Genomic DNA, 27,231 nt, shown 5'->3' with positions numbered 1-27,231 from the left:
TCCAAAGTGAGTGCTATGCTCAGAAAAATATAGGCTCATGTTTATACAAGAATGACATCTTTAGGGGGGGTGAGTTAATAATTAGGAACAGATATAAGGACAGATAATTCTGGCTGCCTAATTAGGTCACTTTTGCCTTGAGGCATCCCTCTGTACCCACCCCCCACGTACAGACCTCAGTGTCAGCCCTGGGTTTTGTCAGATTATGTACAGCACCATGTGCTTCATATTTACAGAGTCCCAGGCAGATTGAGTTAAAAAAATGATCTGTCAGTTTCACCTGTAGGCACAATCTCCCTGTCACAATTAACTTGTCATTTAGCAGTTCAAGGCATATATAGACACACACAGATTACAGGCCACTGGAGAGTTTCAAATATTCCTGACTCTGGTATACACCTGAAAATATTATGTTTTAAGCATCTTCTGTAACTGCTGCATCTTGATCAGGCGTGGTTCTGGAGCCTACCTGTAAGAATTGGGTGCAGGAGATTTAAAAACACTGTACAGGACACCACCACAGATATCACCGACTCACCCAGTCACAGACACAAATTTAGCATAGCAATTCATGTAGTCAGAGCCGATATGTATGTTTAGGCTGTGGTATGAAACTGGAATACAAAGAGGAAACCCACACTGACACAGGGAGAACATACCAAAATTGAACTTCTAACGACCATGCAAAATTCAAAAATTTAAAAAACAGTACTTAATATTTTCACACCTGACAATGGAAATTAAATAAAAAAAATGGGTGGTCTCCGATTTTTGCAAATTACTGTATATGGCACGCCTTTATTGTACGTTTTTCATTGGCAGTTTAAGGTGCTAATAAAAATAAACGTCGTCTCTAAATGGTTCAAACAGAAGTCAATCAATGTGACAGCTACAGACGCACAGCGTGGCTACTGGTTAGGCGCTGCAAACTGGCGTCCCACCCTCCTGCAGCAAACAACAGGGAGGCAGGTCTACGGAAAACGCGGTTAAGCGATTGGTTCTTACACCTTTCAATCTGAATTATGCTCCTCTCATTGGCTGTTGGACCTCTGCGCCAGAAGCTGATGCTAGTAACGCCAGTCCGTGGCCTAGTATGAAATAAAGCAAAGCTTATTTAGACAGGAGATAGCGGGGAGGATTAGAAGACAGCGCCGGTCTGTGCGGTTTAAATAACGTTGGGAAATCAGCATTCAAAGGGCTTTAGTGACCAAGCCCTGGAGGAAATGTGGGCGCCTGTGGACCCCCTATAATTCACTGGATGATGCAGAATTATCATTTTGGAATATAACTGTGAATAAAGCTTGGTCGTTGCTGCCGAACTCGTCGTTTAATCTGCTACCGCACAACCTTCGTATTTTCTTGGTTTTAGGTCCATAATACTGAGGTTTGGCGTCTTCGACTCACCGCAGATTTGTTAACAGTAGTGTACTGGAGACCGGGAGAATAAGTGAACTGGTGAGTAGACTTTTCTGCTGGAGTTGGCTCCTTATTTGACAGCGAATCCCATTCGAATCTTCCATTCCACCTTAAATGCCGCATCAGCAACCGCAACTGCCGCACCGTTTAAGGTGGAACGAAACATTCTGCTATGAAGCCAGCCAGCTTTGTGCTGTCACATCACTGAATGCGTTTCCGTTGCTTGTGTAGCGGTGTAGGGAGAAAGAAGAAAGCCAACCGTTCTCAAACGCGTCAATTTGGCTATGTGGAACAGTGTCCCTGAAAAATGGCTTAAAAAACAGAAACATGTCTAACGTTACCGAAAATTAAAGAATGGCGGCTGTTATAAAGGCAAAAGGTGGAATCAGTAAAAGCTGAGTATTGTGAGTTTGTATTTAACGTTAATTGTTGAGACACCACAGGTTCTACAATGTAGCTGCTGCAGCATTTAAGGTGGAATGAAATATTGAAATAAGAAACCAAGCTCAGTTTTATACGTTAGACCATTAGACCCAGCAAAAATGAGGATGAAAACACGTTAGAAAATTTACATGACATTTATTACCATTATTATAAGTCTTAGTATTATTATCCTCCAAAAAGCAGCTTATGAACATGACCGCAATCTCAGCTGATTCTGGTCCACTCTTATCAGGCCAATATTTACGTTTTTAGTGTCACCTGACTCTGTCTGATGCAATGCTCATTTATGCCAGCTGCAAAATGCTTTGCTTTGCTAGGAGCAACTACAATGACATTAATAATAAGGTCACACTCTCAGTTCAGCAACGTTTTGTGCTGCTTTCCTTTAAATAATGAACATCTGCTCAGATGCTCTTTGTTGAATATTTCTAAAATCATGAAGAAGGATTTTTCATTCAGTTCAGCTAAAAAGCCTGCTGAACCTGCCTCAGTGAGAGGTAACAGGTGCATGAGAAGTGCATTGTAAAGATTTACATTGTAAGGATGGTCTAACTGTCTGAAAGGACATTTAGCTATCAAGAATCAATAAAAAAAAAAAAGAAAAAGAAAACCTGCCAGTCAAACAAATCCTACACTTCAACATCACTAAATGTTTATTGGGGGGAGTAATTGCATCATGTGGGGTGGGGGTGGGGACAAATGGCAGTGTCGCTGCTACACAGCTTCATGGTCTTGAGGTCCTGGATTTGATTCTTGACTTGGATCACTATCTGTGTGTTTTCCTTGTGTCTGCGTGGGTTTCCTCCAGGTACTCTGTTATCCCCCCACTATACAAAGATCCATTCTATTAGATTGATTGGCTGTGTGAAACTGTTCAAAGGTTTGAGTGTGTGGGTGAATGGGTGATGCCCTCTGATGTGATGGAATGGCATCCTGTCTAGGGTGTGTTCCTGCCATGCATTAGATGATTACATGTAGGCTCTGGACCCACCACAACTCATAATATAAATGAATGGATTATGGCTGAAATTACAACCAAATTCTAAGACTGAATATCAGATATTGGGGAATGAAGCTTAGGCCTGTCACAGGGTGAACACACTGAATGTTGAAAAAAGATATTGCATTTCTTGAATTGAAATAGATGCAATTTGTTCTCTGATGTTTTAAAAAACTGAAGGTTCCTATCATCGGTAAATGCAGAGGCAGATAAATCAATCACAAATATACTTAACCATCTAATATAATGTATTGAATAGTACACAATCCTCACACATAAACACAAGGACGCTTTGTACAGGATGTTTGAGAAAGTCCTTGGAGAGGACTCCTAATAGTATATTGTTATGCTCTGTTACATCATTAAATTGTCAGTACATATATAAAAACATGTGCTGTGGCTAAGGATTTCTTTTTTTTTCTCAGGGATGGACAATGCCCATACCAAGACGGTCGAGGAGGTGCTGGGGTATTTTGGGGTGAATGAATCCACAGGCTTGAGTAGTGAGCAGCTGAGGAAAAACAGAGAGCGATGGGGTCCCAATGGTACAGCATGATTGTTGATAATATATCTCATATCATATATTTATATTGCTCTTGTTAAAAAAAAACAAATGTGCAGCCTTAACTATAGTTACAGCCGCATAAAAATGATACTGACCTTTATGCACACCTTTTGTTTGGCATTTTTATATAAGACCTATTATTGGAAATATTGATTGGTTTTCACCTTGTTTTACAACACAAATTCTAAAATGATTATAACGATTTATGTGATGCGAACAGAAATCTGTGTTAACTTAGCAAACATATTAAAAATCTTTAAATCTGTGTTAAATCTGTGTTAACTCAATTTTTTTTGCCTTTTGTTGCAATTTGTCATGCAGAACTACCAGCAGAAGAAGGTAAGAAACACAGCCCTCTGCTCTGAGTCTTTGTAATGATTAGCAGTGCTTTCATCATTCTGTCTGTGAAAAGCCTGCCTCCCTGGCTTTCCTCTGTTCTATGGGAGATGCTACTTGTCTTGTCTGGCTAATTAAGGTTATTATTAGGTCCCCTTGAGAAGGGGATTGGTGGGGGATTCTGTTGCTGTGTGGCCTGCATGAATCTGAATGAACATGATGTAGTGGTTTGGAGATGTGTTTACAAAGGGCCTGCTCTGTATACTTCTTATGCCGAGAGAGGGGACTGTTGTTGATATTGGTGTAACAGCGTTGGCCTCGCTGTAGCGTTGTCTCTGTGTTTGTATTTGCAGGAAAGTCGCTATGGGAACTGGTGCTGGAGCAGTTTGAGGATCTGCTCGTGCGGATTCTCCTTCTCGCGGCCTGTATTTCCTTTGTAAGCACTAATGAGAGACAGCCCTTAACTTAAAACACACAAAACTGCAGAGCTAAATGGCTGCAGTTATCTCCGCTCACATCCCATGTATCTAATGCACACATCTCAAACCTACATTGTTATTATTATATAATCATCCGATTGAAAAACTGCCCATAATTCACTTCCGTTGCTGCTGATTTTGCTAATTTTGTGATATTATGTTGAAGGCCTAATGGTGATTATATTGTGTGTCTATGTCACAGACCCTGGCCTGGTTTGAGGAGGGTGAGGGCACCATCACAGCCTTTGTTGAGCCTTTTGTCATTCTCCTCATCCTTATTGCCAATGCCATTGTCGGGGTATGGCAGGTAAGCACGCACATAAATATTTCATAAGTATAAATACTTATGAAATAGAAATTACAATAAACAATAGAGGGTGTTTTTATTTATTTTTTTTATTTTTGTGATTAATTGGTATGTAAGTTTTGAAAAATAACCAAAATGAAGCAAAACAAATGCACAATATATTTGTTAGAAACACTAATTTTTTTATATTCTTCAAAACAGGGATTTTTAATTAACAAATTAGGGAAAATGTAAATAAATTACTTTAATAATAATTAGAGAGAAAGTACTTTAATACAGTTCCATTGCATCTTATAGTTAAGGTATTAATCATCCACATCCACACTTGGTGAAAAGATTTGTGATTTTGAAAGAGGATTCATAATAGGTGCATGGATGGCAAGAGCTGTCTTGTATTTCAATAGGAACATTGGAGAAAGTGGCATTGGGCATTGGGAGTATGTATAAAGGAAAGGCATCAGTAAACAGAATCAAATAGAGTTGTAAGAAAAAACAGCAATGTCAGTGGAAGGAATGGCTAGATTGTGTCTATAATATAGGAGTGTAGTACATACTGTTCTGACTACAAAGACCATAGGCAGTAGTCTGCTGAGATATGCTAAAATATACTGTCATCCTTTTCCATCTTATCAGCAAGTGGGTGAGTGCCTGTGTTGCAAGCACCAAGAGAATGGTATAGGCAAGGATGCTTGATTGTAACAGTGTTGGGGACCCATGGCTATGGTTATGTTGTGGGGGATCATTTTGTGGGCATTTTAATTTACTTGTTAAAGGAAATAGTCACAGAAAATTGTAATCAGTTTCTGATAAATCATGTTTAGTATTTAATGAAACATTTCTATACTGACAGGTTTCCAGTATGTCACTCTCTCATCCATCCTTGAGTATGTTTATTTGTATACACAGCCTCTGTGTGTGTTTCTAGGAGCGTAATGCAGAAAATGCTATTGAGGCACTGAAAGAATACGAGCCAGAGATGGGGAAGGTGTACAGACAGGACAGGAAGAGTGTACAAAGGGTTCGAGCAAGAGATATTGTGCCTGGAGACATAGTGGAAGTGGCAGGTAAGCAAAAAACAAACAACTACTAGACCTATTCAGGCTTGTAGACTTAATTTGGCACCTATTCATCTGTAGCTTAGAGAATGTCAAGCGTTTGAAGGTAAATATAAATTGGTGAAGAAATACATGGCGCTGTGAAAACCTCTGCAGAAAAATAAGGCCTCTCATATCCAACAGACATGTCAAACACAGCTGGAAGGCATTCCAGCTCTGACGCGATCTGGCCTATTGTTTGTTTGTAAAGGCCTATCAGAACTCTCTGCTTAGGATCGCTACAATCACAACTCTCCATCTACAATCTACAAATACACCGCTGGAGAAAAAAAAAAGAAAATTTTCTCAAGGAAGTGGTCAATCATTCCCACAAGAGGGCTTGCTTATTTGACTAGAGAAGATTTCTGTCCGGAGACGCATGTTATACAATAATATTTAAAAAGTAAAGAAATGGATCTAAGAGTGAAATGGAAACTCAATTTCCTTATAGCTTCATTGCCAATTTAAGCAAAAAGGGTTAAGGCAGAGTCTTCTAATTCTCTTGGCATACTGCTCGAGGTTCTATTCCAGGACTCCCAAAGGTCATTAATAAAAATAAGGTTGACATCCTTTTATGCGTGGTACAGTGCCCCGAATACAGCTACACATTCCTCAGTGATATCTACAGTGTGGGGACAACTGTGCTTTAAATACCACAAAACGTTCAGACCAAGACAACACTCGACCTACAGCATGTTGTGTCTGTTAAAAGATTTGGGAGGTGATAGGCTTTAGAGGTGAACCTCAAACCCTAGTATTCGGAACTCAAGAGAAATGTGCAGTCTGGCATCAGGAACATTTTCATTGTAGGGAGGTTTCCTTCTTTGAATATTATTTACAAAGCAGTTACAGGACCTAGGAGCTATGTAGAAAGCTGAATACGTAATCAATGCATAGCTGTATGAATGGCTTTTCAAGGACTAGGTAAAAGGCCTTAGGTAGTTAGCCTGTAATCTTCCACCTGTTACCCATTACTGCCTCTGTTGTATTTCACAGAATTATTTTGCATATGCTAGATTCCCCTTCAGGCTTCGGTTTTATTACAGTCCCCCAAATGGTGTAACATACATTTTGCTTGTTGCATTGTTTTTATGACAATGTGTCCATTCTTGCCCAATATAATTAACATAAGGTAATAATTACACATAAGACATTTGTAAGTCTGGCTGTTCCCAGTTAGCTGGAAATTTATGAACATGTTCTTCTATATAACAGCTGCAGAATGGTATCCATAACAAGCATGTTTAACCATTTAAGGCAGAGGCAAAAGCGACTATAAATAACCAAATACATTTTAGCTGAGAACTGCAGTATTAATAATTAATATTCAGATAATAGTAAAAATTCAGGTGGACATTTCAGTGGGTTTTATTTTGTTTATTGTCACTTTCAAGTAATAATTCAAATAATTAAAGTCTAAAGATGCTAATGATGAAGATTAGCTTTATTACGTTCAATCTGTTAACACATACGCGCTCAAGTAAATAAACATTAACCATTGCTGCCCTCTAATGGATTTCTGGGACCAGTCCGAAAAAAGATCTTCAATTATATATGACATGGCATGCCTCCTATTAAAAAAATTATAATAATAACCAATGGTACACTACAGTGCTGTACTTTATTCTGTTACGATGTTTACGATGCAGTTTGTAGATGTCAGACGTGATGATGTACTCAGAAAAGAGCAATAGACTGATAAATAACTGGAATTATAAATGTGACCAATACCTTAAAGTTCACATTTTGTCAAGGCAGATTTAAGGTCTTAAATCAGTGTGTGCAACAAATTTTCTATAACTGTAAACAATACGTGTTTACTGACAAGATTAGTGTTCTGATTGAGCTTTGAAAAAAAATCTGGGCACATCCAAAATTAGAAGGAAGCCTGGGTGCATTTTTTTATACAGTGATAGAAGAAGTGCTTGCCCGCAGTATTTGATGTAAGACATTAAATCTAAGTCTTTAGTAATTTGTGTTATTTTGACTGAAGAACAGAAGACTGAGCTGCTTTCTGACCTCTTAACCCCCTTTTTCTACAGTGGGTGACAAGGTTCCAGCAGACATTAGGCTGACCTCCATTCGCTCCACTACTCTAAGAGTGGACCAGTCTATTCTAACGGGGGAGTCTGTCTCTGTTCTCAAGCACACGGACCCTGTACCTGACCCTCGGGCTGTCAATCAGGACAAGAAAAACATGCTCTTCTCTGTAAGTGTGAACATGAAACTGATCCACAAAATGAAATGCTATTACTACAGTAATAAAGACATACTTTGTCACCACTTGGTTAGATTTAATGTTTTGTTCATTTCCCCAGTGAAAATTAATTTCAGGTTTCTCAAGAGAAATCTTTATTCTTTCATGTTTGAGAAAACAAGAAAGGTGGCCTGTATATTCAATATGTTAAAATAATAGGCAATAAATAGACATTATTTTGAATAAAAAAGCAAACGATAACATATTTTCATAAGATCATGTATTTGACTATGTGAGTGTGCATGGATTAGATATGATTTGACTGGAATTTGTTAGTGTGTTGGTGATGTGTTTATGTGCTCATGCCCAAATGTGTGTGTGTGTGTGTGTGAGTATCTGGCCTAGTGTGCTGAATAAAACATCAGACGTATTGTTTGCTCCCACATGGGCCGAGCAATTACGTCACAAGCACTTTGAGCTCTCATATGGATAATGACCAGGGTGCAACACCCTCAAAGACCACATGTAAACACTCACGCACACATACGCACACGCACAAGTCTACAAAGCCTCCATTACCTCACTCCAGCTGAGGTGCTCTAATGGCTCTATCAAGTCATATAAGGAAAACAGCAGGGACAGTAGTAAGAATGTATCCAGACCACCAGCACTGTGAAAGTAGACAAAGCAAACCTTTAAGGATAATAACTTTATCTGCATAAAGGGGTACTATGGCAAAAAATTCTGTTATTTAATCTGAATTTTCAGTGCTATTGTTGCTTGTACTTGATATTTAAACCATATGTGATATTCCAAATTCAAAAATGTTTTTTACAAATCATCATTTTGAAATAATTCAGTCATACATTAATTGTGCTTTATGATTGTGCTCTGCATTTTTTAAAAATACAGTGATAGAATAATGCACTGTGGACAATGTGGACATGCCCTTGCTGTAACATGGATGAGTTAAAGAAACCCTAGCCAGTTTTGATTGTGTTAACTTTGCATGTATGGCAAAGTTATTTTATACAACTCTATTAGCTATTTGATCCCAGGCTTTGTGTGTATGTCTTTGTGCAGGGCACAAACATCGCTGCTGGAAGAGCAATAGGTGTTGTAGTAGCCACTGGTGTACAGACAGAAATCGGTAAAATCAGGGATGAGATGGCAGCTACAGACCCGGAAAGAACTCCTTTACAGCAGAAACTAGACCAGTTTGGGGAGCAGCTCTCAAAGGTAGTGTGCTCACTTCATCCTCATAATTCTCCTTTTCATCCTGTCACACTAATATCAGCATACTATCTTTTATCCCTTCTTTGTTTACACATTGTTTGTAGATGTAAGTAATTTTTCAAGCATTTTTACTACGACAAATGTTTGCCTTTCTCTTTTATACACCAACCTTGTACACACTCCATGAACACCCACACACTTATTTTTTTCTGTCTCATTTGGTCTCATGAGTTTAGCTGAATGTAATTATGTAACTTCATATTTAATAAATTGAATAATTTTAACTTTAGCTTTTGCTGTTTGAATGAACACAGTTGTTCAGTTTCTCACTCTCTCTCTCTCTCTCTCTCTCTCTCTCTCTCTCTCTCTCTCTCTCTCCTTGCAGGTGATCACAGTGATCTGTGTGGCAGTATGGGGCATTAACATTGGCCACTTCAGTGATCCTGTGCATGGAGGTAGCTGGCTGAGAGGAGCTGTGTACTACTTTAAGATCGCTGTGGCTCTGGCTGTTGCCGCCATCCCAGAAGGTAAGGCATCTTTATTCTCTGATGTTTTAGACCTGTTTGCTGTATTTGATTGGACAAACAGCATCCTTGAAAGAAGTTCCAAATATACCTTTTTACTTTAGCCATTATTAAATATTATTTTATTATAACTTGAAATGCCTATTAGCTCATGAGGTTTTTTAGCGTCTCATCATGGAAAACAGAATGTTTTATATGTTCTCAACAACCGAGTAAGTAAACAAATCCACTGATAAATCCTGATACCTGACTATTCATAGCACTATCGTTGTCTCTCTGGCTTCTTACAGACCTATGGAATACAGTAAGATATATATTATATATAGCTAAGAAAATGTAATGTATTTACTATTATTTATATTATTAAAATTTAGGTTTTGTGTTTGTAAGTGCTTGTTGATATTCCCTGCATAATATTATTGCAAATAATAAATTAAAAATATTATTTAAATAATATAAAATATAAAATAAATATTATAGCAAATATTTTACATTAAAATGCAGCTCCAAGTTCTTTACAAGATCAAGCAAATACAATAGAAAAGGGACAACAATGAATTGCCAGTAGATATTGGGGACCCAAAACAACCCGTGTCTACTACATTTAGATTGTCCCTCATGCGTCATAACTCAATTATAAAATATTTTAATGAAAGAAGTCAGTTTGTTGCTTGTGCCCTATTGGTGTTTCTAACCTGACCTGGTGGCCTGTTGCTCTATCACCTGCTGTAATGTAGATGCAGAGATAGGTTTCCTCTTCTTTGGTTGTGCATTCTGAATTGGTAAATGTGATACTTCCCCCCTAGAAAACACATACATACATATGCAAATGTCAGTACATTAAAATATGTTTTAATTTCTCAATTTCCTCACTCACTCTCTTCTCTGTCCTGTAGGTCTTCCTGCTGTCATTACCACGTGTCTGGCACTGGGCACACGGCGAATGGCGAGGAAAAATGCCATCGTCCGCTCTCTGCCTTCTGTGGAGACACTGGGCTGCACTTCAGTCATCTGTTCTGACAAGACAGGCACCCTGACCACCAACCAAATGTCTGTCTGCAGGGTGAGAAAAAAAATACTTTGCTAACTTAGTACACTGTAACTGTAAGTTCAACCATTTAAATGAATTGCCAGATTTATTGCATCTTGAATGATTTGGCCAAAACTCAAATTAATACAATTTCTCACTTACCCCAGATGGAACTGATTAGCTAACACATGTTTAATCTTGAGGGTCAAGATCTCACCAATTTGTTGATGTGGTGTAGGAAATGCTGTGACTTTGTGAGACAAAAAAAAGTGAACAAAATATCATTGCAGCTGAACACTGTAAGGAGCTACTTCAGATTTATGAATTAGTGAACAGGAAAGTACAGTGTATAATATGGCTGCTTGATGCTAAAAGCTGACCAAGATCTTATTGGTTTTATAGTTTACAGTATGTAATAGAGCACCCTAAACCACTTTAAGTGATTTTACTTTAAGTGGTTTAACTGTAACAAAGCTGAATATGTTTAGACATTTTTGAGAGGTTTTAGGGATGTTTTTTAGCATTAGCATCATAACTCAGATGAACTAAAGAACCTAAATTTGGCAGCAGATTTGTCTTAGATAATTTGCTACAGACAAAGTAAGTGGAAATTGTGAGAATGTAAGTGTTTAACTAAACTGGTTATGTAATGCTTATTATTCAGTAATTACATTGCCTGTAGAATAACTCTTCCAAAGGCTGTGAAGATTTAAGAAACATGTTTAGCTTTTTTATCTCTTGTATAGTGGCCTTTTTCTGACTAACAGTTGCATGCTTCTTAGTAATGATCAGTCTGTGAACAGTCCTCTTCACAAGGTTGTAGATGGAACAACATTAATATATAATAATGCTATTTTTTCTGTCATAACTCTAATGAATCTAAATATCTATAACTGTGTCTGTTGTTTGTTTGCATGCATGCATGTGTGTGTAGATGTTTGTAGTGGATCTTGTTGCGGGCGAAAGGTGTGTTCTGAATGAGTTTACAGTGACTGGATCTACTTATGCCCCCGAAGGGGAAGTGTGAGTCATTTTAACATCTACTTAAAACACATACACATACAAAATATGACTAACTGCAGTAAAACTGATTAAGTACACCTGGATCATTGAACTTCCTATGAGGTAACATTTCTAACATCTCTAATCATGAATTCACACATTTTTTTTCTCTCTACCTTTCCATGGAAAAGACCAACTACCTTCTAATCTGTGCTCTCTCTCTCTCGTTCATTTTCTCTCTATTCTCAGGTATAAGGATGGTGTAGTGGTGCACTGTAGTCAGTATGATTCACTGGTGGAAATGGCCACCATCTGTGCACTGTGTAATGATTCTTCTCTGGACTACAATGAGGTATGTTTGTATGCCCATGCATATACACATGTACTGATGCAATACTGGCAAATAAGCAATCCAAAAGGGAATGTTTTATGCTCCACTGAGGATTACCAGTGGGACTAAAGCAGATAAACACTGACATATGCTTCAGACAGTTGAACACAATGAGCATAGTTTATGATTAAATGACTCAATAACATTTCTTATTATTTACATTTCACAAAGGTGCTTTTTAAAGAAATAATTCAAATTGAAACAATTTTTTAAATCAATGTGTCATGCTTTATTGTGTATCGCAATCTTTATAGAATACAAGGATCAAGAAATTGAATTTTTGAAAGGCATAAAAGGCATTATAAAGTAACAAATTGTCTAATTCTTTCTACAAACAAGCAAATATACTAGTATAATATACTAGGGAAGCCTCTAAAATGTGCTTGATTAAATTTTAGGAGATAATTATTATTATATCTGGTAATAAATGTAGTGATCAACTTTTGTTACTGATGATCATACTGTGTGGGATTCTCTCCATTCTGACTTGTCCTTTCGCCACACGACACAATCCAGAGTAAAGGTGTGTTTGAGAAGGTGGGTGAGGCTACAGAAACGGCTTTGTGCTGCCTGGTGGAGAAGATGAATGTGTTTGACACAGACCTGAGGAGCCTGACCCCTGTAGAGAGAGCCACAGCCTGCTGCTCGGTGAGTCTAAATATATAAACGGGATATTGAAATGAAAATGAATGAAAAAAATTACTTGTCCAGTCCATCTGCACATTCATTTCGGAATCCGGAGAGGAGGGGACTCATTTAAATTGTCCTGCTCCCTCTTTGGGGTAGCATTGGGCTTGCTTTTATATGAGAGCACAAAGGTGGAGTTCAACTCTGTGCACAACAGACACAACAAGAGAAGAGGGAAAGATAAGTTGTTTACACAGGGTGAGAATCATTACAGAGTGCTGTAATGTTCGATTCTTGTGGTTTATTGACCAAAGCATATTACTGTTTTAATTAGTAGAAAAATTGTATTATATATCCCCCTTAAAGCAACCATTTTGTACACTTTTTCAAGGCCCATTTGTCATGTTTGATTGTTTTTTTTTTATGCCATGACCATGGGGGACATGACCATTTCTAGTCTTCAGTTATTCTGTCTCTTAAATAGACTTCTTTTTTTTACTATGTGCTTAAATGAGCTTTCTTCTTTTAGGCTACCCTATATTGTGCTTTGCTTTCTGAAAACAAAATGTGAATGTAAAATCTTTTATGTATGTGAGTGAATATAAAGAGATTCATTCAGTAAAGATTTTCAGTATAGTACATGTCAGACTTTGTGGACCCCACATAAGCTATATTTTTTTCTGAAAAGAAAAATGGAAACCAGTAGCTTTTACTGCTATAAGAGTCTTTTCTCTTCTGAAAAATCTTTATGCTCACTAGACAGGTACATTTATTTGAGGATTTGATTGCGCTATTCATAGGAGCAATACTGAGAAGTGTTGATAAAGTTAGATTATTACTTATGAATCACAAATCCTCTCTTTTTTGTTTTCAGGTGATAAAGCAGCTGATGAGGAAGGAGTTGACTCTTGAGTTTTCTCGAGACAGGAAGTCCATGTCTGTCTTCTGCTCTCCAAACAAACTTACCCGCTCATCTACAGGAAACAAGATGTTTGTCAAGGTCTGTTTGCTGTGCATCTTCATCATTTCAACCTGTATCTCTTGATTTTCTTTCATATTTAAATTAATTTAAGAGATGAACACATGAGCAGATACAAAGGGCCATGGCAGATTAACCAATCAAATGCCAGTGTTCAACACCTCCACACTATTCAAGCTGAAGCAACTTCAGTTGCCATCCGAAGCAACTTCATTGGCAGAAAGACGCATCAAAATTTTAAGTACTTAAGTATACATAAGTTTATGTATAAGACTCCTACTAATCTCTTTATCTCTTTGGCCCCTTCCCTTGATTTCTTGTCCTACAGGGGGCACCAGAGAGTGTCCTGGAGCGTTGTCGTTGGATAAGAGTGGGGGGTGGGGCTCGGGTGCCTTTGACTTCTGACCTCAGGGAGCAGCTTTTAGGCACAGTGAGAGAGTGGGGTTCAGGTCGGGACACCCTGCGCTGCCTCGCCATGGCAACAAGAGATTCACCTCCTGACCCCCGGACACTGAACCTGGAGAACTCATCTGCCTTCACAGAATATGAGGTGAGCATAATACTATGAAGCTATGTGCATTACTGAGTAAGTAACTTTAAAGTCTGTATAAAATATAAGACCATAGAAACAGGATATGACCAAGTTATCACTTATCTTGCCATAAATTGTCCAAAAACAAGAATGGTAGATAATAAAGGTGTCATCTCTCTATAGTCTGACCTTACATTTGTGGGCTGTGTGGGGATGCTGGACCCTCCCAGAAAAGAAGTACTGAATGCAGTGCGCATGTGCAGGCAGGCTGGTATACGGGTCATCATGATTACAGGTAAGTCTAAATACACACATTTCCAATATCTTTGCTAAATACGTTCCAATATTTCATTTGTAATTTGGATCTGTTTTGTTCTGTGCAGGTGATAATAAAGGCACAGCACTGTCGATCTGTCGGCGTGTTGGCATCATCACAGAACAAGAAGAAGAGGAAGCAGAGGGTGCTCCCTTTGGTGGGGGTCTTACCGGACGAGAGTTTGATGAGCTGCCCCCCCATCTTCAGCGGCAAGCATGCAGAACTGCTCGCTGTTTCGCTCGTGTGGAACCCACACACAAGAGCCGCATTGTAGAGTATCTTCAGAGCCTCAGCGATATCACAGCTATGGTGAGTTTGTGGTTAACCTATAAGAGCCCAGACACAGTTAAACAAATAAAACCAAATTATGAGAAATATAAAACAGACCAAAGAAACAACATGGATTTCTTTAGTTAAAATCCCAGTGTAAAATAAACATTGCAACAACAATTTTGTAAGTTGTTCTTCAAAATGTTGTTCTTAAAATGGGATCAGAATGGGACAGACTAGGGTCCAGAGCCTTCCTGGAATCATTGGGTGCAAGGCGGGAATACACCCTGGAGCCAGTCCTTCACAGGGCAACACACACACTCACACCTACCACCTACCAATGTGTGTTTTTGGACTGTGGGAGGAAACCCACGCAGACACAGGGAGAACACACCAACTCCTCACAGACAGTCACCCGGAGCGGGAATCGAACCCACAACCTCCAGGTCCCTGGAGCTGTGTGACAGCAACACTAACTACCTTTGATTTGAGGGGTTCTGTATTAGACCACCATATTTGTTTTAACATAAAGCAGATACAACAAAAGGAATCCTCTATATCCTCTCACAGGATCTGATAGTAAGTAGTTGCCTTTTCTCCCCCCCCCTCTCTCTCTCTCGCTCTCTCTCTTCTCTGTCTGTCTCTCTCTCTCTCTCTCTCGCTCTCTCTCTTCTCTGTCTGTCTCTCTCTCTCTCTCTCTCTCTCTCTCTCTCTCTCTCAGACGGGTGATGGGGTAAATGATGCTCCTGCTCTGAAGAAAGCCGAGATTGGCATAGCAATGGGCTCAGGGACAGCAGTGGCTAAATCAGCTTCAGAGATGATCCTGGCAGACGATAACTTCTCCACCATAGTGGCAGCAGTGGAGGAGGGCAGAGCCATTTACAACAACATGAAACAGTTCATCCGCTACCTTATCTCCTCCAACATTGGAGAGGTGGTGAGGTGAGTGACGGGAAGGTGGGAAAAAGTTGGAAGAGAGAAGGGAGAACGAGAGAAAGAGAGTTTGTTAATTAGTAAATTATTCAATTATCCTACATTGTCCAAACCCTTACATTTCAATGCGCAAGCAATATAAAGCCTTGTTTATCAATTTATCATATATTTTCATTACTTTCTCAGATGTGATGTTGTATATGTATGATTGTGCTACTGATAGAGAGGTTGTTATGCTGAAATAACTTGTCCTTTCACTTTACCTTTGTGTTTTCTTAGTATTTTCCTGACTGCTGCTCTGGGTATGCCTGAGGCTCTGATCCCTGTCCAGTTGCTGTGGGTGAATCTGGTGACGGATGGCTTTCCAGCCACTGCTCTCGGCTTCAACCCCCCAGATCTGGACATCATGTCACGTCCCCCTCGATCCCCCAAAGAGCCTCTCATCTCTGGCTGGCTGTTCTGCAGATACCTCATCATTGGCTGTGAGTTAACTTTGCGCACATCAATCTGTCCTCTGTCAATCGGGTAAATTCAACAAGACAGGAGCTTGTTGGTTACTTAATTAAACTCTTTTTCTGTAAATTGATTAAGATGACATGTTTTAACAAGGGTGATGTGAAACACAGTCTCAGTTTTTCATGTGCTGTATTGTAACACTTTCCCTCAACACCTCACTGGAACTCTTTGAATATGTAATGAAAAATCACTCTGCAAAATCATACTGTGTTTTTTCTGTTGGTATCTGCTTAATATCTTGAAACTTAACTAAAGTCATGACTGGAGTGATTTTAAACCTTTGCGCAAGATTATCTATCACATTCTGTATGTTAGATACGTCTCAGTCTCCTGAACTCCCTGAACCAGACTACCCTTTCTAAACTGAGCTTGCCGATATCGTTTGCCTTGTTTGATTTGACTTGTTTGATGTGAGTTGCCCTGGTATTACCATGACATTAAATGAGGTGAACACAGCTGCTTTTATAAACTTGGTTCTCTAATACATTTATGACGGGTGTGTGTCGTCATATGTTTGTATATATCAAGTATTGTAACTTGGCATCAGAACATCACAGCACAGAGAAATGGACGGTTCAATCTGTGTTTGGTTAAATTAGACAGCTTCTTTTTTTGTTGATTGTTTATGTTTCAACAGAACCATTACAGAAATTCACATCCTCAGTTATTGAATGGCTTTTAATTTTATTAACACATAACACAGAGAGCCCTCTCCAGGGTGTATTCTCGCCTTGCGCCCAATGATTCCAGGTAGGCTCTGGACCCACCGCGACCCTGAACTGGATAAGGGTTACAGATAATGAATGAATGAATGAATAACACAGAGAAGCTGTTTTAATCAGACCAAACCAGCTAACGTTTAGAGTATTAAATTATTCGTTCATTCATTCATTATCTGTAAGCGCTTATCCAGTTCAGGGTCCCAGTGGGTCCAGAGCCTACCTGGAATCATTGGGCGCAAGGCAGGAATACACCCTGGAGGGAGCGCCAGTCCTTCACAGGGCAACGCAGGCACACACACACACACACCTACGGACACTTCTGAGTTGCCAATCCACCTACCAATGTGTGTTTTTGGACTGTGGGAGGAAACCGGAGCACCCGGAGGAAACCCACGCAGACACAGGGAGAACACACCACACTCCTCACAGACAGTCACCCAGAGCGGGAATCGAACCCACAACTTCCAGGCCCCTGGAGCAGTGTGACTGCGACACTACCTGCTGCACCACCGTGCCGACTAGTATTAAATTAGCCACTTTAAAGTTAAAAATTGATTATGATATTTTTTTGTAACCAGTGCTGTTCAGTCCTACAGCCAACTGAACATGATACAGTTACAATTTGTTTTAATTACACAGGTTTGCATGTTATATATTTAGATTTGCTAATTCATTTTAATCTCTCTCCTACTGTAGGTTATGTTGGAGTGGCTACAGTGGGTGCTGCTGCTTGGTGGTTTATGGCTGCGCACGATGGACCTAAACTTTCCTTTTATCAACTGGTCAGAAAATGCCTGCCTCACAATGACATGATTTTATAAAGAATGTGAACATGACAGCGTTTATATTTGATATATTTATATTTAAAATTAAACCATATTAACCTATTATTTTCCTTTCTTTTAGTCTCATTATTTGCAGTGTAGTGAGGGTCATGCTGACTTTGCAGGAGTTCAGTGTTCTGTATTTGAGTCTCCGTATCCAATGACTATGGCCCTGTCAGTGCTGGTCACCATAGAGATGTGCAATGCTCTCAACAGGTAAGTGCTTAAACTCTCAGAATGGTCTGTGTGATTCCTTTTACTGGTCTTTAAAACCCAATATTGAAACTGAATAAACATCACTGCAGCTGTCCCAACACTAACACTTTATTTGGAGAGTTGGGAGAGATAAAAATTATATTTACATTATAATGGCTCCACAAAAATAAGGTGCAGCCTTACACTTTTCTCCTTTAGGTAAAGCTGCTTTCATGTGGTGTAACAGATATTATTTATATGCAAAAGAACTTTGATCAACTTTAAAGCTACAGGGGTTGGACAATGAAACTGAAACACCTGTCATTGTAGTGTGGGAGGTTTCATGGCTAAATTGGAGCAGCCTGGTGGCCAATCTTCATTAATTGCACATTGCACCAGTAAGACCATGTGCATCCAATGGTTCAAACATTGTGTCCTGAAGGCGGTGCCATGTATCAGGACGACAATGCACCAATACACACAGCAAGACTGGTGAAAGATTGGTTTGATGAACATGAAAGTGAAGTTGAACATCTCCCATGGCCTGCACAGTCACCAGATCTAAATATTATTGAGCCACTTTGGGGTGTTTTGGAGGAGCGAGTCAGGAAACGATTTCCTCCACCAGCATCACGTAGTGACCTGGCCACTATCCTGCAAGAAGAATGGCTTAAAATCCCTCTGACCACTGTGCAGGACTTGTATATGTCATTCCCAAGACGAATTGACGCTGTATTGACCGCAGAAGGAGGCCCTACACCATACTAATAAATTATTGTGGTCTAAAACCAGGTGTTTCAGTTTCATTGTCCAACCCCTGTATATTGCTATATTGCAGATTAAGTAAATTTATTGTGGCTTAAGCCTCTCCGGCAAAAGATTGACACATGTATGTGGAGGAAAAGATAACTTGCTGAGATAAAAGCTTCTTGTTGTTATTGCATTTTTTCAGTAGGTTGTGCTGTTGGCTTATACACTGTGTGGTAAATCTCTCCTCATGTCAGTCCAGTGTTATTTGTACTTATTATTTAATACCTGGGTGACTGCTTACTGAACATAAATGGAAGCTAAAATGAACAGCCAATAAATCATTTTACATGTTTTATTACCTGTCAAAGGTGATAGCACCATAATGGCTGAGGTTTCAAGCTCTGTACTCGTACAGAAAAGACACACAGACTTAAACCACAAGCATTATCTCATTTATTAATCTCAAATAATATATTTTATGTATTACAAATGTTCAGAACTTTTAGTTCAGTAATGACAGTTCATATCTTAATTGAATAATATGCTTTAACAATTTACACAAGTTTTTTGTATATAATATCTATATGTAGTATACAGTGTTTACATTAAACAAGCAAAAAATGGAGACTAAAATCATTTAACCCATAAATGTTCTGGTCTGAAATATAATTAGAATGTTTGGTACACTAAGTTTTCCTCAAAATAAAGACATTTACATAGTGATATTAATGTTTAGTGATAATTATTTTATAAAAATGAAAGTTCCCATGGGATACATTGAGCATGGTCCTATAGTTTTCATTTCTGTACAGCTACAGCTTTATATCTATGCTTGAATTAATCTTTTTTAGAGACCTTAGAGACTAGAAAGTGCAAGGTCACACAAGATCATTTCTGCCTTCCTTGAAACTAAAACGTCCTCTTCTTTACTAGGGCTGTGTGTGTAAATCTGTGTCTGGGATCTGAGAGTTCACTCTTTATTTTGCTGGCTACCCAGAAGAACACAAATGTAGCATGTAGACATTATACATAGCCTTTAATCAGATGGATTCTACTAAGATACTGAAAAAAAAACTATATCTGATCTGTATATTTTGTGTTATGATGTTGTGTCTTTTAGCCTGTCTGAGAATCAGTCTCTGCTGAAGATGCCTCCCTGGTCCAATCCATGGCTAGTTGGAGCTATCTGTCTCTCCATGGCATTACATTTTCTCATCCTATACGTTGACCCTCTGCCTGTAAGTGTGTTTAAGTTTATTATTAAAGATATTGCACAATACTTCAAAGACATAGTCAGTCATCATTTGACTCATTTGTAATTTGTCCTAAAGGGCTGTGGTTGCAGCCCTGAATATAATGTAAAATAAAATGTAAAGGGCCTACATATGGAATGCAAATTACTTTAAATGTGGTGTAAGTTTCTGCAGTTGATGTGATAGCTTCAGCAGCTCACCTTGTAGACACCAAAATGGTGTCATAAACAAAACAACAAAAAAGACAAGAAAAATACTTGTTCACCTTAACAATTTGAAAGGTGTTTTTATTTATTTTATTATTATTTTTGTTTTGAATGAATGAAAAATGTTGAAATGTTTAATAACCTGATGTGCCCTCAGTGTTGTTCCAGTTTTCTGGTTCATGAGCAGCATGAGTAAGTTATCAGTCAGTACAAAATGACTTACGAAGCTTATGAGAAATCTTTATCAGTGCTGTGCAATCTTCTGCAATGTGCCCTGTTAGCTTCCTGAATGCCTAGAATATAAATGTGTTCTTGTCTGCCTTTGTATGATATCATTATAAAGTTGTTATGACTCGTGTATGAGTATGAGTTTTTTGTGAACAAAGCGTTGTCTGGTTTTGTTCAAATAACTGACTGCTTGTTCATTGCACTAAATAATGGCAATCAAGGCACACTCTACTGCAGATGAGTGAAAACAAAACTGCCTGAGGCATAGGGAAATTAGTGTTTGTCCTCTTTATATTGCCAGATCTTTATTTTCTTACTGATTTTACACACCTCTTTTCCAGAAAAGTGGACACTTTGTAAAATGCCATAAAAACAAGATTCCGTGATTTGTTCATACACGTTCATGAGGCCAGCTGTGGCCTAACATAACACAAAAATGAAAGGAAATTGTGTTTATTTCTTTGTTGTAACAATGCTTCTTGGCAGTAAATCTTGTTCCGTTGGAAAGCCTGTTAATTTCCCTTTTAAATGGTAATACATTTGTAAGGAACATGCATTTGTGGGATGAGCAGTAGAGCTGAGTATATGGGTTGTACCCATGAAAAATTTGCCAAATCCTCTCTGCCAATGCCAATCAGCTTATTTTGTGTGATGGTGTGGGGTGACATCTCCCTCACTGGAAAATCTAGGCTTGTCATCATTGGAGGCAATCTCAATGCAGTGAGATATCGAGATGAAATTCTGCAACCAATCCCATCCCACAAATCCCCATAGTTTGGGACCGAACTTTATCTTCTAAGATGACAACATTCACCCCCACAGAGCGGGGATTTTCAGAGAGAGACTACCTTCAGAATTTGGGATGGGAGAGGATGGAATGTCCTGCCAGCGTCCTGACCTCAACCCCATTGAACACTTGTGGGATCTGTCAATGGCAGAATAAGCTGCTTGGCATTGGCAGAGAGGATTTGGCAAATTCCCACATACTTCTATCAAATAAATAAACTTAAATAAAAATAGCGAACCACTCATTCATTCATTCAATCATTGTCTGTAATTTCTTATCCAGTTCAGGGTCACGGTGGGGTTGGAGTCATTGGGCGCAAGGCAGGAACACACCCTGGAGGGGGCGCCAGTCCTACACAGGGCGACACACACACACACATTAACTCACACACTCACACCTATGGACACTTTTGAGTCGCCAATCCACCTACCGATGTGTGTTTTTGGACTGCGGGAGGAAACCGGAGCACCCGGAGAGAACCCACATGGACACGGGGAGAACACACCAGCTCCTCACCCAGAGCAGTGCTTGAATCCACAACCTTCAGGTCCCTGGAGCTGTGTGATTGTGACATTACCTGCTCTACCACCCACACACCACTCATTCTTGCTTTAATTATAAAGTCTATGGTTTCTGGAAATTGGGTCTGTATTATTTCTGTCTATTTCTAAGTAGGGTTGATTCTGAGGTTATTCCAACATGCAAAAAAAAACTCCAAGTAAAATTAATTTCATGGTGATTTAGTGGAATGTACTCACAGTAGCTTGTTGAGGCTGGGTAAAATTTTTACATAAATCGCAGCCACTGGGTATGGAGTGTTTCATCATTCATTTGATTCATTTACATGGATTCATTCATTCATTAGTACATATCCTGTAACTGCTTCATCCTGATCAGGTGGTGGACAACCTGGGCTGGGCACCATCCCATCACAGGGCATCACACATTCACTGTTACGCCTGTGTACCTTTTCACAGAATCCCACACTGAAAGATATTAACAAATCATGAACTATGAATTCATCTCTAACACCTGATGTCTTACTCTTTATGCACACAGGTGATTTTTCAGATTCGGCCGTTGTCCTGGCCTCAGTGGGTGACTGTCCTGAAGATGTCTCTGCCGGTCATCCTGATGGATGAAGCACTCAAATTCTTGGCCAGGAACTACATTGAGCCCAGCAATGACCTGGAGCAGGAAGAGGAAGCAAGACTGCACCGTCTCCACGGCAGCGCTGGGCCATTCACTGGTCTGCTCGGGAAGATACGGAGAGCTCTGAAGGGTGTGTCCTGGGCATTTGTGCTAATATCCGCTCCCCTCTTAGCCTGGATCTACAGTCTAGACTCTGACATCACCAACATCTTCTGGGAATAAAGAGAGCAGGAGAGAGAATGAGAAAAAAGAGAGAATGAGAGTGTGAGAGAGAATGAGCGAGAGAGATAATATTATTTCTGCAGACAGAGTGGAATTGGCTGTTAGTAAAATGCTAATATGGTGCTGAGAGAAAGAGCAAAAAAAGATATACACATGCAAAAAAGGGAAAATGAAAGTGAAGTTTGGGGAAAGGAAGTGAATGTGGACAATCAGGGATAAAGGGATGGCTAGAACAGGCACTGAATCAAGGAGGGAAGGCAATTGTCAATTTCGGTCCTGCCTCATTTGTGTATGCGTGTTTGTTTGTTTTTTTTTTGGCGTTTGCTCTTCAGCTTCATTCCTCAGCTCCATTATCATTAGTAAGCTCTCAAATGTTCAGATGTGTTCTCCTGCTGTGGTTTTGGACTCCTGTTGAGGTGGGGCTTGTGGCATTAAAAAAGTCCATCCATTAGGTTAACATCTACATGAGCAATGCATAATATACGAACCTCGTAGGCAATACACAGCATACATTAATGGACCATTCAACACTAAAATTGAAAAAGTACTGTATATTGACTTTGTTTTGCAACTGTTTGGAATAGTTCACTTGTATTTTAAAGGACTCTGTTGGGTTTTAAATGAAGAATACTACATCACCCTTCAGATTGGGGATTGATCAGAGGCAAGTTAGTTATTTTCTATTACGATTAAGTAAATTGGACAAAGTTTCCAAGTAGGTCTTTACAGTTGGGTGTAATTGTTTCAGTTCTGTCTTTCAGTTAATTGTTAACGTTGTCAGCTGCTTGTGGTTTTAAACTTTAGTTTCACCATTTGATTTGGTTTCTGTCTGCGGCAGGAGACGGTCCAATAGAGACTTCACCTTACACTGCATGCTTCAGATATGTTGATTTTGTTCTATAAATGTTTGAATACATTCACCTGCCTTTTATGACACTTCCAGACATAGAGCACTGATTTTCTTATTTCTGTGATTTACTTTCACACTGGAATATAACAGAGCCACTTTTAGATACATAACCTTTTCCCACAAACATATGTTTCTTAACTTGGAAATCTGTTTCACACAAAACTAATGGGTTATTCCGTTCTACAGGACATAGTGTAGACAGGTTTGTTTTAAAAGTCTCAGCTGAGGATCCCAAAAACACAACAATGCTTAATGCACCGTGACCTCTGATGTAAGATACAGGAAAATTACATAGTGGATGATAGCAACCTTACACACTTGTTAAACTGTGATTATCGTTGGTTGTTTGCTGATATTGCAAGATAAGTGTTTTGGGAAACCAGGCCATGGATGAGGCATGTTGCTGCTCGAGAGCCATTCTGCCCACTCAGTAGCTAAAAGCACCACCATGCATTTCGTACTCGCACTCCTTTTTATTTTTTTACTACTTACAATAAATCTGTTTACTGTCTTCAACTTGCACAACTATTCAGTCATTATCTCTTCTTGTCATCGTGACTGCTTCTAGTTCTCCAGTTAGTTCTCCTGATTGCCTGTATTATAGAGAATTGTTTTCCCTCTTTTTTGCACTAGCAAGATTTATAGACGAAAGGAAAAGGAGACAGTAGCGACAGATATAATGTGACAGAAAAGATAGAAGGGCACAGGTTTTGCAAAAGGGAAGAAAAAAGTAATGGAGGAAATACAATAGTTATTTTTTTCTTCTCCCTTTTTTAAAATCATCCTCCTTCTTCATCCCACAACGGTCAGTTTAACTCTTTGTGTTACTTTCATTGGAAACCAGTGTGCAAAAACTGTCAAAAGAAAACTTTCTATGATTTTCATATTTTTCACTTTTTTTTTTAAAGAAAAGGAAGTAAGTGACTTTTCTAGTATTTTGTTATCAATGTAATTTATACCATTGCAGTCAATCAGATGCTAATTAATTAATGGAAAAATGTGAACAATGCTTCATAGAATGGAAATAAACAGTTCATTTAAAACTTTTTTTATTTTATTGTAAAATTGGTGAAGGAATGCTCACCCAGTTCATTAATAAATTGTCAACACCATTGTTGCAATAAATAAATTCATACATTCTGTCAATACAGTAGTCTTATGTGTGCCATTTTACAAGCATGTATTCTTTCATTGTAACCGTTTATCCAGTTCAGGGTCGCTGTGGACCCAGAGCATACCCGGAACCACTGGGAACAAGATGGAAACACACCCTGGAGAGGGCGCCAGTCCTTTGCACACATTCACACTTTTTTTTTTTTTTTTTGAGTAGATAATCTACCTACAAGCGTGTGTTTCTAACCTAATTTCAAGTTAGAACATCACAGAAGAATTTACAGTCTATGCTTTAACAATTACTCAAACCTATGCCTTTTTTGCATTTGTGGCTGAGGCTAGAGGCTAACTTAACTGGACCAAGGCTCACCCAGTCAGGCTTTACTAAGTCCCTGTTTGCAGGTTCATGCACACATACACATTCCTGTTCCTGGCATATTTCCAGGAGTCAGACTCGGGGCTAGAGCAGAAGACAATCGAGACCCTATCACAACATAAAACATTTTTATAAACTGCATAAAGCCCCCAACCTCCTGGTCAAATAGTTGATATCACACAGTTTTGTCTTAATTTTTTAAAAACGAACATTATTCTATTTACTGACTTTCAGAATGATAAACGGACTGAATACAGAGACTACATTTGTGTTAGAAAGCCCAACATAATTATATCCCAACTCTGTTTACTAGTCAACAATCAAAAAGTAAAACTATAAAGCAATTGCACGTTAGAGAGGTCTGCAGTTATTAGAAAAAGCTGACAACATCCTTTTACAAAACTTAGGAAAAAACATAAATAAAGAGCATATTATGACATTTTAAAATATTAATTGACATAAATAAAATACATATGACATGAAAAAAGTGTTTTTTGCTATGCTACCTCTGTCCATTTACCCTTTGATGAGAAGTATTTGTTAGGTATGGATATGTATTAGATCCTTAAGTTATATTGTAATAGCTTTGACTACTTCTTAGGAATTCTTAGAACACATGCCCTGAAGTGTCCTTGAATACCCTGCGATATCCTGAGACCACGAGTCCAGCAGGAAACTGATCTTGTCCCACAGAGACAGGTTTGATGTAAAAGGACAGTGAGCAGTTGACACTTTGCAACTCTTAAAGTTCATCTGCAAGAACACACACACACACACAAAAAAAAAGGTCACCAACTGACTTGAGTTTTACATGAAAAAGTATTCTCTTAATTTTTGGATCTTACCTGCAGGTTGTCCACCAAGCCTATGGTTTCAATTTTAGCGGAGTGCATACTTTTATTGACTTCTGGTGTGAGGTCAAGTTCACAGACTTGGTAGTTGGTCAGTCTCTGTGCAAGTCCACACTTTGAAAGGGAGAAGAAGAAGGATACAGATTCAGTGACAGAATTCAATACTAATAATATTTAGCAGGTCCAGATTTTATAAGACTCTCGTACTGAGCATGAGTCATTATTGATATTAATAAGTCACATGTTTCCAAGTATGTGGATGTTTACCATTTGGTCCATGTTTGAAAGAGACGTGTCTTCTGCTACTTTTGTCGCATCAGAATTTTCCACCCCTCCAGTCTTATTCCTAATAATCTTCAGTGCACTCACTATGGTATTAATCTGATTTCTTGAGTTTTCACAAAAAAGTGACTTGGGTGAAGCTGGCCACATCACGGTCAGCAGCAGAAGAATGAACACTGTGAACTGCACTGTACAAGAAAATAAAAAAAAACAAATAAAAGGTTTAGTTCGTTTTATATACATTGTTTATGATGTTTTCAGTTTTAACAGAATGTTAAGAAATATTTAAGATTATGTTTACAAACAAACTGGACATTAACTCAGTTCCATAAACCCCAGCTCCAAACCGAAAATTACAGAGGTTTTGTCCTTTTACTGTAAAATGATCATTTTACTTACTTGTGTAGGTTGGTAGGGAGAAGAGTGCTGGTGTACTGAGGCCTTCAGAGATAAGGGCTCCTACCTGCAGGTTCTCCATCATGTCTTCTCTATATATACAGAAGCTGAGGCTACGACTCCACACTCACTCCCCGAGGGCTCTTTTTCTGTGGAACTCTTGCTTAACCTTACACTTTTTCTGGAGGTTCTTGGCCATTATTTTGAAATACAATCCTGACGTATGCTCACAATTTTCAGTCACATGTACGAGTCTCATTTTGTGTGTGTGTGTGTGTGTGTGAGAGAGAGAGAGAGAGAGAGAGAGAGAGAGAGAGAGAAAGAGAGAGAGAGAGAAACTAAGCATTTTCTCCCTCTACATATGTGGGATGAACTCATATTCAGGTACTACTACTCCCAGGTACAACCCTGTTACCATACTACAGAACCCAGGTGCTACTGGATTCAGGTACTACTCTTTTTATGTCCGAATACACTCAGGTATTACTATATTTGTGTACTACTAAAGAAACATCTATATGTTAATGACAATGAAGGCTATAGAACCTTTCAGACCTCTCAGTTGTTTATTAAAATGTTTTCACTTTAATAAACAAAGCAAACCTCATTCTGTTGTTCAGTGATTCATAATTTAATTAATTATTTCATTCATTATTTAATTTGACTGATTCATTCAAGAATTTGTGAGTAACACAAAGAAGCCTGAGATCTGTCACTTGTTTCACTTTCACTTACATTTGTTTTCAAGTTTGTGCTCATGTTTGTGTATC

General features: G+C 38.8%; 1 protein-coding gene across 1 annotated transcript; it reads left to right on the top strand.

Moving 5' to 3' along the window:
- Nucleotides 1-1,080: 1,080 nt before the first annotated feature.
- On the top strand, nt 1,081-24,582 carry si:dkey-28b4.8 (sarcoplasmic/endoplasmic reticulum calcium ATPase 2). Its single transcript, XM_066678336.1, has 23 exons — nt 1,081-1,455; nt 3,286-3,405; nt 3,747-3,764; nt 4,115-4,197; nt 4,443-4,547; nt 5,473-5,611; nt 7,684-7,850; nt 8,922-9,077; nt 9,460-9,601; nt 10,495-10,661; nt 11,563-11,651; nt 11,880-11,982; nt 12,538-12,669; nt 13,523-13,648; nt 13,956-14,177; nt 14,343-14,454; nt 14,543-14,784; nt 15,467-15,687; nt 15,958-16,160; nt 17,613-17,698; nt 17,823-17,956; nt 19,806-19,923; nt 22,219-24,582. The coding sequence occupies exons 2-23, from the start codon at nt 3,288-3,290 to the stop codon at nt 22,531-22,533; spliced, it is 3,198 nt and encodes a 1,065-aa protein (XP_066534433.1). The 5' UTR covers nt 1,081-1,455; nt 3,286-3,287; the 3' UTR covers nt 22,534-24,582.
- The last annotated feature ends 2,649 nt before the right edge of the window (nt 24,583-27,231 follow it).

This window comes from Hoplias malabaricus, chromosome 8 (assembly GCF_029633855.1).
Source record: "Hoplias malabaricus isolate fHopMal1 chromosome 8, fHopMal1.hap1, whole genome shotgun sequence".
Lineage (NCBI taxonomy): Eukaryota > Metazoa > Chordata > Actinopteri > Characiformes > Erythrinidae > Hoplias > Hoplias malabaricus.
This window is presented reverse-complemented; position numbering and strand designations above follow the sequence as displayed.

Coding starts and splice junctions, on each gene's coding strand:
- si:dkey-28b4.8 (XM_066678336.1), top strand. CDS start 3,288: ATGGACAATGCCCATACCAAGACGGTCGAGGAGGTGCTGGGGTATTTT. Junction 9,602..10,494: donor TGTTGCCGCCATCCCAGAAG/GTAAGGCATCTT, acceptor TCTGTCCTGTAG/GTCTTCCTGCTGTCATTACC. Junction 19,924..22,218: donor TATACGTTGACCCTCTGCCT/GTAAGTGTGTTT, acceptor TTATGCACACAG/GTGATTTTTCAGATTCGGCC.